Source organism: Eumetopias jubatus, unplaced genomic scaffold (genome assembly GCF_037043125.1).
Source record: "Eumetopias jubatus isolate StellerSeaLion01/CBP00866 unplaced genomic scaffold, mEumJub1_p1.0 scaffold_6, whole genome shotgun sequence".
NCBI lineage: Eukaryota > Metazoa > Chordata > Mammalia > Carnivora > Otariidae > Eumetopias > Eumetopias jubatus.
Genome location: NW_028274812.1, coordinates 138,403,267 through 138,418,216, shown reverse-complemented (window position 1 = coordinate 138,418,216; position 14,950 = coordinate 138,403,267). Strand labels below are relative to the sequence as shown.

The window sequence follows — 14,950 nt, the reverse complement described above, 5'->3', positions numbered from 1 at the left end:
CAAAAAGTCATCTGTGGAAAGCATATTTAAAAATTTTCAGTGCTGGGGCGCCTGGGTGGCTCAGTCAGTGAAGCATCTGCCTTCGGCTCAGGTCACGATCCTGGAGTCCTGGAATCGAGCCCCGCATTGGGCTCCCTGTTCAGTGGGAAGCCTGCTTCTCCCTCTCCCACTCCCCCTGCTTGTGTTCCCTCTCTTGCTGTCTCTCTCTGTCAAACGAATAAATAAAATCTTTAAAAAGTAATAATAATAAAATTAAATTAAAAAAATAAAAATTTTCAGTGCTTGCTTAAAAAGTGACTTCCTTCCACTTCTGTTTCTGTGCCCTGGACGTGGTCAGCCGATGACCTCAGTGCCAACGAGCAGCTCGTGGGCCCCCACGCGTCGGGCGTGAACTCCATCCTGCCCAAGGAGCACGGCAGCCAGTTTTTCTACCTGCCCATCATAAAGCACAGTGATGAGGAGGTAATTGACCCCTACGGTTCTCTTCCTGGGCTTCAGATGAGTGCACCTGCCTACAGGCCTGTCTTCCCGTTAAACTGCTGTGGTCTGCTTTGGGGGAGAGGACTGGGGGCTTTAAAAAGTTGAATGTGTGTTGTCACTCAGAAGTGAGGAGAAACATGTATGATTCAGTGGGGTTGCGTTTCTCTTCTCGCTCTCACGTGTGATGTCGAACCTCAGCCCCTGAGCTGGGTCTTTTCCATGTCCCCAACCCTTCTCCTGTTCTTAGGTTTCAGCCACAGCCTCTTGGGACTCCTCAGTGCATGATTCCGTTCACCTGAATAGGGTCACGCCCCAGAACGAAAGGATTTACCTGATAGTGAAAACCACGGTCCAGCTCAGCCACCCGGCTGCTATGGAGTTAGTATTACGGAAACGGATTGCAGCCAATATTTACAACAAACAGGTAGTAACAGGGCCTGATTCTGCTGTTGCCTACATGAGCTCAACGTTTCTTTCTTCCCTCTATCATAAAGTCGTGTTTTGTGGTGCTGATAAGTGGATGTGCAAATTGTCACCACACTAGCCAAGTTACAGCCTGATTCTTATTGACCCCAGATGACGGGGCATGAGGACAGCACAGGTGGATGTCACCCACCAAAGGACATTCCCCCTTGGCCCGTTTGAGACCCATAATCCTAAGAGGCAGTGGAGCTATGACATGTCACTGTTTGAAAAAGGCTAAGTGCCAAGGCCAAGCAGGTTAGTGACAAAACAGGACAAGGGGTAGGCCCAAAATAAATCCTTGCTGCTTCCCAGATCTCATCCCACAGGTATTGCCAACAAAATGGATCCTCTCCAGTTTTCTTCTATACGAGGATTGATTAAACTCTATCAAGATCATGGGGCGCCTGGGTGGTGCAGGCAATTGAGCGTCCAACTCTGCTTGAGATTCTCTCTCCTCCTGTCCCTCCTGCCTGTGCGCTCTCTCTCTAAAATAAATAGGTGGCTCAGTCATTAAGCATCTGCCTTTGGCTTAGGTCATGGTCCCGGGGTCCTGGGATTGAGTCCTGCATCAGGCTCCCTGCTCCTCGGACAGTCTGCTTCTCCCTCTCCTGCCCCTCCCCACCACTAGGGCTTTCTCTCTCATCCTCTCTCAAATAAATAAGTAAAATCTTTTTTAATTTAATTTAATTTTATTATGTTAGTCACCATACAATACATCATTAGTTTTTGATGTAGTGATCCACGATTCATTTTTTTCATGTAACACCCAGTGCTCCATGCACTATGTGCCCTCCTTAATACCCATCACCGGGCTAACCCATCCCCCCACCCCCCTCCCCTCTAGAACCCTCAGTTTGTTTCTTGGAGTCCATAGTCTCAACAAAACAAAGAGGCAACCCACAGAATGGGAGAAGATATTTGCAAATGACACTACAGACAAAGCGCTGATTTCCAAGGTCTATAAAGAACTTCTCAAACTCAACACCCAAAAAACAAATAATCAAGTCAGAAAATGGGCAGAAGACATGAACAGACACTTCTCCAAAGAAGACATACAAATGGCTAACAGACACATGAAAAAATGTTCATCATCATTAGCCGTCAGGGAAATTCAAATCAAAACCACATTCAGATACCACCTTACACCATTTAGAATGGCAAAAATTGACAAGGCAAGAAGTAAAATCTTTTAAAAAAAATCTTTAAAATAAATAACCCTATCAAGATCAAAAGGAAAGCTGCCAATGAGAAAGAAGCACAACCCCCAAAATCCCTGAATGGACTACAAATTCTATAAACCCCAAATGAAGGACACTGTTGTACTTCAGGGTCAGAGACAAGGGTTTTTCAGTTCCATTTTTCTGAGTTGTTGTAGGTGTATCAAAAACATAGTACTTGATAATGCTTCTACAGTTTGTAAAATGCCAAATAACTTACGTATTTCACATCGCTTAATTCAGCTTTCCTTTCCTAACAGAGCTTCACCCAGAGTCTGAAGAGGAGAATATCATTGAAGAATATATTTTATTCCTGTGGTGTAACCTATGAAATAGTATCCAATATACCAAAGGTAAATATACGTATTACTTTTTAAAAATATCAAAATTGAAGTGTTAGAGAATGTGTTGATTCTTAGAACTTCTAAATCATTTTCTCACCACAGTTTAGATAAAAATATTGTTCACATGAAAGTATTGTAATTAAAAGAAAAAAAGAAAGTTAATTGTCTTATTGTCCCTTCAGGCAACAGAGGAGATTGAGGACCGGGAAACACTGGCTCTCATGGCAGCAAGGAGTGAAAATGAAGGCACTTCAGATGGGGAGACCTACATAGAGAAATACACGCGTGGCGTGCTGCAGGTGGAGAACATTCTGAGCCTTGAACGGCTCCGGCAGGCAAGTAGAAGCAGTGTCCCGACCAGAGGGCAAGAGCACTAGCCTCCCCCCAACCAAGTGGACAAAGACGAATTTATTTACCAAACACCTTCCCTCTGCATCTATCAGAGAAGGAAAACTTGAGTAGCAATCTCTTCGGACAAAGTAGCAAAAATGAAAATAATGTCTGCATTCTATTCAGTACCTTCTACTTAAGCACTGTGCCCAAGTAATTTAGATACATTCTTTCATTTAATCTTCAAGATGGCCCTGCTAGGGAAATAGACACTGTCAGAATCCCCTTTTCTTTTCTTTTTTTTTTTTTTTTCAAGATTTTATTTATTTATTTGAGAGAGAGAATGAGAGAGAGCACAAGAGAGGGGAGGGTCAGAGGGAGAAGCAGAGTCCCTGCCAAGCAGGGAGCCCGATGCGGGACTCGATCCCGGGACTCCAGGATCATGACCTGAGCCAAAGGCAGTTGCTTAACCAACTGAGCCACCCAGGCGCCCCAGAATCCCCTTTTCTAAGTGAGAAAATTGAGGCCCGCAGAAGTTAGCTAGCCTGCCCAAGGCTACACCGCTAAGTTGGTACAAAGTTGGTTGTAAACCAGGAGGGCTTGACTCCGGAGTCCATGTGCTTAGCCACATGCTGTTACTGTTTCCCTAATTTTGGGAGGGGTCTAGGTTAACTTCTGCAGCAATAGCAGGACATTGACATGAAACTAACCCACTAGGCAGTGGAACTCTGAGACAGGAATTGTCATCCATAGAAGCAGCAGTTGAAGTTCATGGAAAGTGCATTGTGAGCAACAAGAGGACTAAGATTGGCATCTGTCAGAAAAATCTGCCTTTAGTGGAAATCCCCCCAAAATTGCTGCGTGAATAAAACACAAACAGCATAAAAGTTGATGGTCGTTTTGCAAATGAGATCTGTCGTTAGGGTTATTTCTTCTCCGTTTTCTCTGTCTACCTCTGTAAAAAATCTACCACATAAATGTCCTCATTTCAGCAGTTGTCCTGGTTTTATGTATGGAAAGCATTTTTGGTAGATTAAGGAAAGAGAAATTAGGGGGGACCATAAGAGTCCAGCTTTTGCAACTATGGGAGGGAGTGTGGCATTGAAATGATGTGTCTTTCTATTATTTTCTAAACCTTCCACAACAAACATATATTATTTGTCATCAGAGGGGGAAAAACAAATGTTACCTTGACCTTTGCAGGCGGTCACGGTCAAAGAAGCTCTGTCCACCAAAGCTCGGCACCTGAGGAGGAGTCTCAGCACACCAAACGTTCATAATGTGAGCACCCCTGCAGAGGGTCTGTTGCTTCGGTGACGTGTCTCAGGGTTTGGGAAGGGCATGTGGGTCCTGGCGTGGGCATCCCGTACAGCCAAGCCTCTCCGCTCTCCCAGGGAAACACACCGGAGAGTGCAGTTAGAATCCCATGCCCGCGCCTTTAGTGGAATCTTTCGGATTTCTCTTCAGAAAGTTACGTCCTTGAAAGGCGTCTCTTGAGACCTAAATTGAATGTAGTTGGTTTAAGGGTGGTAGCTATAGCACCTGGAGGGTGCTGCTCTGTCCTCGTCGCCTGGGTGGATTTTCCTGTGCTGCCCATCAGTGTGGTAGGGCGCTGGGTACCTCCGTGTCCACACTCCCCTGGTCTGTGGTCTCTCCATTGACCATTCGATTCTCATTCTTAACCAGTTCATCTAGAAAATCCAATTGACAGGAACTGCTTAGTGGAGGGGACGCGGTCATGGGACAAACTAGTGCACGGACAATTTCAAAGCAGTCTCTTCTCCAGAAGCAGCAGAATAAAAGATCCTCCCAAGGAAGGGCACAATATCATTACCTTGCTCCTCTCCAGAATTGCCAGGAAATGATTAAAAACATGGTAAACATGTATAAAAGTTGTCTTAGAGCAGGCTACAGAGCTGATCCCAGCACATCCCTATAGTGGTGTACATACAGGTTACTTCTGACCACAGTGCGATTATTTAGAAACTGATAATAAGAGACTCATACAGTGTAAATTGAAAAATAGAAACTGGTACACACATCAGTACTTGTGGGATGCAGGTGAAGTACTTAGAGGGAAACTAGGCTCTGAGTTCCCTATTTTTCCGTTTCTACCACTGAATACTAGACAGAGAAAAATGAAAGAACAAGAGCGACTCTTAGGGATGTATGGCTCTTGTATTAAAAAGAAGAGTAAAAAACATGGAGGGAAACATCTGTGCTAAAAGGTAAAGACAGATTCTAAAGGAGTATTCTCTCTCCACCCTTAGCCCCCTAGAAAATGAACCTACATCTGATCAAGACTCTGAATCTGACTGCTGATATTTATGGGGGACAAAAGAGAATGTTAAGTGACACCAAAGGGACTCCATTAGCAAAGGGAAACTTTATAGGAACAAATGATGTAGAAAAAGGAAACGTGTGAACTATTGTGATCCTGATTCAGAATTAACTGACAATGTGTCTGAGACATATGAACACTGGGCGATATCGGTTACTATCTAGGAATTATTTAATTTTTTACAATGTGATAATGATATTCTACTTTTGTTTTTGTTTTAAGATTTATTTTTTTAAGTAATCTCTACATCCAACATGGGGCTTGAACTCATGAGTCAAGAGTCGCCCGCTCCTCCAGCTGAGCCAGGCAGGACCCCTATGGTTATGGTTTTTTTAAAGGGAGGAGGAATAATGTATTTTTTAGAGATTCACAGAGAAGTGTTTATGGATAAAAGATTTTTAAATCAAAAAAACAAAATGAATAAAAAAATCTTAAAGGTAATAATACTAGAGCAGAATTATAATAAATTCAAAGAAGGTGTATGAAGATTAAAACAGAGATGTATGAAATAGAAGACCAACAAGAGAATCAACAAAGCTGAAAAGTGGGCTTTTTGAAAAGACTGGTCAAATAGAGTGACTTCTAGTTAAGATTAACTGGGGAAGGAGAGAAAATATTGGGATATTAATTCCAATATTATTGACAATAAAAAGGGACATATCACTACAGAGAGGACAAAGATTTAGACAGCGTAAGAGCAAACTATGAATAATGTTATAGCAGTAAATGTAAAACAAGCTTCAACAAAATGGAATTTTCTTACTACAGAAACCAAATCTGAATACAGCTATCACCATAAATAAAGCCTAAACTCACAGAAAGAGAGACTGTGCTCATTGATGGGAACACGCAGTATCCAAAAAATTGGCACATCTCCTTAAACTAATCTATAAATTCCCAACATAATTTCTTGTAGGATTTCATAAACTAACCCCAGAATTGCTATGGAAGAGCAGAGTTGAAGGTGCATATGTGTTAATCTACAGCCCAGAGATTCCAGGCCTTCACATACCCTCTAGAGCTCCTAATAGAAATGCAGGAGGAGGCTCCTGGCTGGCTGACTCAGTCAGTAGAGCATGCAATCCTCAGTCTTGGGGTGGTGAGGAGTTCGAGCCCCATGTCGGATATAGAGATTACTTAAATTAATAAATAAATAAACTTAGAATAAAAAACATAGGATGGATTTAGAACTAAATAATGTTGAAATGGTATACAAGTCAATCATTGTGGGATACAGCTAGAGTGGTACTTAGGGACAATAATAATAATTTATTTTATCAGAGTTTGTAATAGAGAAAAATTAGAAGCAGCTTAGATACCATCTAGAATAGAACAAATAAATTCTGAAACTAATGAAAAAGACCATGTATGGTGAGATACCACTTACTTTAATTATAAAAATACACCAAATATATATTACATGTGCATATACATTATATATATTTATATATAGTATGTGCATGTATTTTTATATATAAACCAATTTTATGAATATAAGAACTATACAAAGCCTGTATGGAAATAATCAACCCCAAATTTAGTGTGGTTGTTATTCCTGAGGATTGTAGAAAGAAGAGGGAGTTGAGACTATCATACAGGCTTCAACTGTAAATGTGACATTACATTTCTGTATTTCTGTGTAATTTATGTTAAATACATAAGCCACATTGATAAAACCATGGCTCTCTTACAGGTCTCCTCCAGTCGACCAGACCTTTCTGGCTTTGATGAAGATGATAAGGTGTGCACCTGTGGTGTGGGCATGGCTAGGTTACTAGCAGAGTCGAAGCCTGAAAAGTTAGGGTATCTTGGTGTTTTTAAAATCTCAGGACTTCCCATCTTAATCTTATGCTGATCATTGTCTCCACGAGTCCATTTCCAGGCTCAAATACTTGATGTGAAATTGCTATGCACTCAGTGTTAACATTGTACCTAGCATATTTTCCATACCAGCATAGTACTACACCGAATTGAACATCTGTGTGTTTATGGGTCTAACTCAATGATTTAATAACATATTGTATCAACTGCGGGTTGCCGGAGGGGAGGGGGATGGGGGATGGGGTAACTGAGTGATGGACATTAAGGAGGGTATGTGTTGTAATGAGCACTGAGTGTTATATAAGACTGATGAATCACAAACCTGTTCCTCTGAAACCAATAACACGGTACATGTGAATTTAATAAAAACAAACAAAAAAGGAAAAAAAGCATTATATTTACCATCGCAAAATCAAAATTAATTCAACTAGGCAAATTAGGTATTTAAAATTAAGGGTATTTTGCAACATGACCTTTCTCAGCAAATATTGCTTGGAGCATATATTATATTTATGTTATTATGTGAGGGACTGAGTGATTCAAAGAGTAGAAACATGTCATCAAGAAGGTCAAAATCTAGTCTTTTAGGCAGCCAGCTCCTGAGAAGTTGCTTAAGATTAAATAAGCTTATATGATACACAAATGGAGTTTTCTTTCCTTAGTGTACCAATATCTTATGCCAGTTTGATCCTTTTAAATCCCAGGTCTGGTTTGCCTGGGGCAGTCCTAGCGTATGCCTGCTACCCAGGCAAAATTATTAATGGAACCCGTTCACTCCAAAAAGCGTTTCACTGTGGTCTCTAAATTATGCAGTCACCCTAGATACATACCAGATTGATCAAGGTGGCTCCCTTTGCAGGGGAGGGAGGAAAATGGATGGGACCTTAGGGAGTCAGGGGATTTCACTCCATTTGTTATGATTTTATTAAATCTTGGACAAATATGATAGGATTATTAACATTAAAACTCTAGCTCTACCCTGGGTATGACAGTATTTGTCATATTATTCAGCCATTCATACTTTTCTGTATGTTTGAAATACTTTATAATAAAAATAAGAGCACATACTGCCATTAAAAAATAGGAAAAAACTCAAATCTGGGCTTCACTTCTCACTTTAAAGGGACTTAATTACAGCTAACCCGTATCTTTCCCTTGTAGGGTTGGCTAGAGAACCAATTAGACATGTCCGACTATTGCTCCAGTTACCAGGATATAGCCTGTTACGGAACGTTACCCAGGGATTCGCCTCGAAGGAGTAAAGAAAGTAGTGGTGAGATTGCTTTTCTGTGTTCTTTCTTTATAATTTCTTAGGAAAAGCATCGGGGAGGGGGGGAGTTCTTTTGTAGGTGGCATTTAATAAGATAGGAACCTGAAATTCTAATGTGCTGGATGATTCTAAACTGTCTTCTTGAAGAGAACATGTCATTTCCACTTACTTGATTTATTTTTGCTTTTGGATCCGGTATATCATCCAGATAATAATAATAGGCTTTTTGTGTAGCACTTCAGAATTTTCAAATCATTTTTCCCACATCATTTCCTGAAATTGAAGTCCCTTTTGAGACACAAATCTTATTATGTTGTGGTTAGACTTCATTTTTTACCACAAGAATATCTACCTGTGTAATGCTTTTTTGTACTCAAAAGAGTTTTTATGAGAATTTTTCGATTCCTAAAGCAGTTTCAAAAATGGTACCAGAAATGAGTTTGATCAGCGACAGCATTATTACCTAACTGTATAATCTCCCAGTGCCCTGAGAGGAATAGCATTCTTTGAAAATGTGAATCAGTTCTGTTACCTTACACCGTATATTTTGCCTACTAAATGACATTGTAGCAGTGAATTGGGAAGAAAATGCAGAAGGAGGGAAAGAGACTCCCCAAAAGTAAGAAATGAGTCAGAGCAGGAAAGCAGAATTGTTCTTCCTTAGTCATATGGAGAAGGTGGCCTGAGGAAGAACAGGGCTTGCAAAAAAATGTATACAGTATCCATTCCTTGAGTATTTATTGAGCCTCTACTTGCTATAGGCAGTGAAAGATACAGTAAGGTGCCATTCTAGATCCTGAAATCGAACTGTGGAATGAGATACATAGAAAATAAGATATTGCAATGAAAATGTGCCTAAATGCACGGAAGGCTAATAGACTCTGGAATTTCAGAGTAATGGAAAATCAGCATGAGTTGAAATCGGTCTAATAGGCAGCGCTTCAGGGGGATCTTGAAAAGAAGGTGGGAAATTCAGTTTCTGCTTTCTTCGATGCTGACTCTTTGGGACTTGGTAGCTACATCTCCACTCTTGCCCACACCGGTTTTAGTCTTTAGCCAAGTATTAGCCTGGTAATTTCTTTGTCGAACCAGATACTCCCGTGGCTAGGTGATGACCGTGCTTCCAGTGTGCCCGTCAATCCGTGCCTGTTTGTCTTCCCCAGGTTGTCCATCAGAGAACCCCCACGCCTTAACAGTCAGCCCTTTTAAAGCATTCTCTCCCCAGCCACCAAAGTTTTTCAAACCCTTAATGCCTGTAAAGGAGGAACATCAGAAAAGGATAGCCCTGGAAGCGAGGCCGCTCCTCAGCCAGGAGGTAAGTGCTGCACGTCTCCACCGTGGAAAGTAGAGCAGAATCGTGTTGCGTGGGGGGCAGTAACCGTGCCTGCGGACGTGTGTGGGGCACACAGGGTCATGGCGGGATTTCTTGCGTGGTGCTCTTGATGTTCCTTTCTGTGCGTTTACGGCTCTTCCAAGTGAGAAGGAGCCGTTCCTTGGGTGTTTGGAAAACATGACAGGCTCTATTTATTTATTTGTTTACTTATTTTTATGTTGATAAAACCAAGGATGCGATTTGCCGTGGGGTGTGCGTAGTGTCGTCGGAGTCCATCGGTGGTTTAACTGCAGCCTGCCAGGTTGCACTCCTCACACGGGATTAGAAGTGTCCGCGTTGCTTTTCTAACTGGCACGTACTTACTGTGTATTTCGGCTGTCGGCGTCTTCTGTATGTGATGCATCTGTGTGTCTTAACCTTTGCAGAGCATGCCTTCACCTCAGGCACATAACCCGGGCTGCACTGTGCCCTCCGGACGCGAGGGCGGCAGCGTGCCAGTAGAGCACAATAGCAAGCACGAGAAGAAGATTGTAAGTTCTGGAACTATTTCTGTCGTCTTGCCTGGTGGTGGGTTTAAGGCCCCTTCACAGACGATCATCCAAATCCTGTAGGAGACATGAAGAGAATGTACTGGGTCTTTTTGCTTTGCTTTGCTTTTTTTTTTTTAATGTGATCACCGGTAATGAAATCTTGCATGAATGTGGCCATGACCTGTGGTTTTTTCCTAAGTGTTCATTCAGTTTTATTTATCTTTTTGCTCAGTAGCAACTTGCTTAGAAAAGGGGGAAAGGGCACTCTTAACAGGTTCTGGTCTTTAAAAAGTGTAACCATGAGATCACCGTCACTGATTGTGAATCTTTCTAATGTGCCGATGCATATTGCCCAGATTCTGAAGTTAATCTACCTAGAGGAGTTGCACTTACTTGGAGTGAGTAATCATGCACTTAGCCGTGGGTGTGTTTGAAAGCTCCTTCCGTGTTGCCTGATGCCCTTGCCCAGCTTATTCTGTAGCTTGTAGCCCCGCTACGAGCCCTCGGTGCCCCCGCTGCCCGCTCGGCATCTCAGGTAGCCCATTCTCATTTGCTGGCAAAATAGGTCCCAAGCCCGCTGGTGTCAGTGTTGCTTTGGGCACGACTTATCTGTACTTCATCCACAGGTAGGTGGAAACTTTGCCTGTAAAACAGTCAGTCCCCAGTGCTTGGTTTTCAAATTACAGATTTGAATGTAGTTTTTAAGACGCTGTATACCAGGCACTTTGGATTATCAGTGATACCTCAGTTAAAAAAAAACAAAAAAACAAAAAAACAAACTGTATTCTTGGGCCTGGAAAGAGTTGTCTTATTTTGTGTCTCAGCTTTCACTTTCCTGTGGCTTCCTGGGCTTTGAACAGTGAAGCAGCTCCGAGCGAGTCGGAGCTGCTTGGTGTTCACGTCTGTGTGCAGTCTGATCTGTGGGCGGCGCACGGGACATTTCCTCTCCTGGTCGCAGCATGGCTGACCCAGTCCAAGGACTCATTGGTGTGAGGTCCTCTAACAGCTCTAAAACGTGCTGCTGATGCACACTTCGTGATCCTAACCAGAAGTTAACCTGGAGATGCAGTCGGCCACCCGTCTGCATGCGTGGAATGCTAGCGGATCTTCAGGAATGACCTTCTCATTACTCCTGTCCATTGAGGACAGAAGAAAAGACACCATTTCCCCTGCACCTCTGTCCCTCTCCCCACCATCGCCTCTGTGTTCTCCTGGCTGCTCTGTCCCAAGTCCCCATCGTCGTCCTACTGCAGAACATGGTGAACGTCAACAGCTGCCCCTGTATCTCTGGATCCTAATGAACTGCTCAGTCACTTACTTGACCTCCTCCCGCTTAGTTAATAAAGCAGCGGCATGGGCTAAAAAAGGCCAAGTGGCCAGTTCGTTATCCCTTCAAACTCTCTGGCTCTCTGGCTGATTGGATCTGTCTGTTGGTTGACGTGGAACTTGCCACCATGTTGCATGGCTACTAAATTTAAACCTCTGTTACTGATCATTTTGGTAGAACATCCTATTGAGAGACTGCTGGGTGGTCCTTCTGGGTCTCCCCAGCAGATGGCTTTACTGTTGACAGAGTTTGCCTCATCATTTACTTTCCTTGTAATGTTTTTAGATAAAACCCATCTCAGGACTTTCAGCTAGCAGAGGGTAGGATGGAACCAGCTTCTCATAACTCAGCAACTCTTAAGCAGTGGTTAGGCTCTCTGTGATCAAACACACCTTGAAGTCTGCTGAGCAGGGTTTGATGGTATCTTCCTTGCTGGAATCTTGAGAGATCTGCCTCTACTCGCCTTAGAAATCTGGCTCAAAACAACAACAACAACAACAACAAAATTAAAAAAAAAAAATGAGAAAGAAGGATGCTTGGCTGGCTCAGTCAGAGGAACATGTGACTCTTGATCTCTGGGTCGTTGAGTTCCAGCCCCAAGTTGGGTGTAGAAATTGCTTAAATAAATAAAACCTAAAAAAAAATTTTTTTTAAATAAGAGAAAGATACCTGTCTCAATACTCTTCATCTTTGAAACTGTTGAACTGTTTGATTTATTTCAGATAGCAGCTTTTCCAGGATGTTTTGGTAGATTTTAACAGTCTTAATTGCTTGCTCTGAGGTTCTGGTTCTCTTCGGGAAGCTTTCATTTTATTTCTCCTCTTACAAATGGACATAAACTGCTTTATTACTTTGTTCCCCATTCACTCTCCTTCCTTTTCCATTCTTGAAAAATCAAGATTGTGAATAAGTGGTTTGGTCTGATCAAAGGAGGTTGAAATCATTTTTCAGAGTTTCACATAAAATAGAGTATTACGTAGCTACCCTTGATTCTTAAAGCAGGGTCTGCTGTCTCATCAGTTCGGGAAGACACACAAATGTACTGCATGTCCTGTTTGAATAAGATAAAGACAACAATATGCCTTTGGAGTCCATCTTTTTTTAAGTCATGAAGCAGAAGAGTGTAAAGGAAATCACTTCTCCCTTGGGTCTTGCATAGACAGCATATGGTTTATTTCTCCATTTTGCAGAAGAAACAAAGGACTTGATGAGTGGCTTGCCTCAGGGTCTCACAGTTAATGAGAGCATAAGAACAAAGACCCTATCCCTCAGCAGAATTGGGCTGACCCCAGTGACTCCAGGTGCTCTCCAAAATAGTGCAGTTTCAATTGCCCTGGTACTGTTGTTTCTAGAAAGGGCTGCCAGCATCTTAGTACCACGGACAGAAGTTTGGGGGCCTTAGGTTGATACAGTCCTTCCAAAAAGAGACCATCTTCCTGCAGGACAACACAGACCCCATCCCAGTGAAAGTGAAAATGACTTTAATTAAGTGAAACTCCTTGCAGGGAGTCACTGCTTTCGTGGGGGTTTTGATCCCTTTTTAAAATCAAGCTGTTTTGTCTGTAGGTAAATACCAGTTGCATAAACTTAATTGCAAAAACCAAATCATGAAGACTGTAGCTGTAGAGGGGCTTGAGAACTTGACTCCATGCTTCACTTTTTAGGTAGGGTTTTAATTCTTTGTGTCATTAAGACATAGTAGGAAGGTGCTAAGTTTAGTCTCCTTTCAGATACAATGATAAATATTTCTGGAGTAAAAGGTCTATCTAACCAGATTGCTTTAAGGTACAGTTTGAACCAATTAAGTGCTCTCTTTTTCCCCTTGAAGGCAATAACTTGATAAATCTTCAGTCTGTTTACCTGTTGGGAAACGTTTCATCTCTCCTCAGTTTTCTTTTTTCTGGAATTACTTGTCCCTACTCCGCTAGCCTCTCTCTTTGGGTCATTCACCTTCTCCCATTCCCATCCCAGGTGTACAGCTGTGTACTGATCCCTATTGGAACTTAATCTCTTGGGGGTTTTGTAGACTCTTCAGTTTTTCCTAAGCTCATTCTAATCCTTTGGGAATAATTTTTTTTATCTTCATGAGTGTGACAAATGTGCATGCACCTGTTTCTGCACAATAAATTCATGGTTGAATATTTCATTCAGCAAAGTTGTATTTTAGGATGACAGGCCTTTCCTCAGTCTTCAGAAGAAATAACTCCAGGCGTAAAAGGAGCCCCAGATTACTAAGTCTCACATTCAGATTTGGTTTTTCTTGTACCAACTAACTTTTCAGTAATTAACTGCATCAAAGACTCCTAGGCTTAGGGAATTATATTTCTTTGCCAGCTTAAATCAGAAGGAAATATGGGGGCGGGGGGGCACCTGGCTGGCTCAGTCGGGAGAGCCTGACTCTTGATCTCAGGTGGTGAGTTCGAGCCCCATGTTGGGCATGGAGCCTACTTAAAAAGAAAAAAAAAAGGAAATATAAAGATGCAAACACTAGAAGTTCAATTTTGAGTCTAAACCCGTCAAGTAGAGAACGTAGAAAATACAGGCAAAAACTACTGATTGAATTCTGTCCAATCTTTGCTCCTTTCCAAACATTCTCCCCACCCCCTCTTTTGACAGTGCTACCTAATGTGGAATGTAGCTAAAAATAAGATGGCAAGATTAGAGTTGCCAAAATTTTGTTTTGCTAATTTCTGGAATTTTTTATCGCTGGTATTTGATAGTCACCTTTGATTAATAGCCATGGAATTAAGACACCGGATGCTTTTATGTAATGTATATTCGTTATTTTAAAAACTAAGGAGCACTGAAGAGCATTAAGGTATTGATTTAGGTAATTAGCATCTTATGCAAAAGAAATTATTACTATAGGGGTGCCTATAATATATTTATAATATTATAAATAATAAATTATTACTATAAAATGCAGCAGATGAAATTGATGTTCATTTGTGAACTGCCATCTGACATATCCTTCGCTCATGCTCTGTCTGCTTCCTCTTTCCCATCCTCTCTCCTCGACCTCTTGAAATTATCCTTTAATGAGTAAGGTTAATGTTTTGGTTGCAGGTTTCACAGTCTCCCTGTTATTATACTGAATGAAATTTCCATCCACCAAGGCGCTTAGGTGGCTCAGTCGTTAAGCGTCTGCCTTCGGCTCAGGTCATGATCCCAGGGTCCTGGGATCGAGCCCCACATTGGGCTCCCTGCTCAGCGGGGAGCCTGCTTCTCCTTCTCCCACTCCCCCTGCTTGTGTTCCCTCTCTCGCTGTGTCTCTCTCTGTCAAATAAATAAATAAAATCTTTGAAAAAAAAAAAAAGAAATTTCCATCCACTGAATCAGGGTCCAGGATTGTTCTAAGAGCAAGGACCCAAAGCCATAACACCATGAGGGCAGGGACTGTGCCTGTCTTTGCTCAACACTGGTATTCCCAGTTCTTAGGACAATGGCTGGCATATAGTGGATGCCTGATGAATACTCGTTGAAAGTCTGTTG

General features: G+C 42.0%; 1 protein-coding gene across 4 annotated transcripts in view; it reads left to right on the top strand.

Annotated features, from left to right (window-relative positions):
- Positions 1-14,950, top strand: part of KIF13A (kinesin family member 13A) — a 100,855-nt gene that overhangs the window by 79,793 nt on the left and 6,112 nt on the right. For 2 of the 4 annotated variants that reach the window (XM_028107469.2, XM_028107468.2), the window contains 9 exons: positions 338-462; positions 728-904; positions 2,423-2,515; positions 2,689-2,841; positions 4,040-4,117; positions 6,871-6,918; positions 8,160-8,271; positions 9,432-9,583; positions 10,027-10,131. In XM_028107469.2, the coding sequence (XP_027963270.2) occupies positions 338-462; positions 728-904; positions 2,423-2,515; positions 2,689-2,841; positions 4,040-4,117; positions 6,871-6,918; positions 8,160-8,271; positions 9,432-9,583; positions 10,027-10,131 (1,043 nt within the window). The remainder of the gene's footprint in view (positions 1-337; positions 463-727; positions 905-2,422; positions 2,516-2,688; positions 2,842-4,039; positions 4,118-6,870; positions 6,919-8,159; positions 8,272-9,431; positions 9,584-10,026; positions 10,132-14,950) is intronic. The other 2 variants (XM_028107471.2, XM_028107470.2) reach the window with 1 other exon arrangement.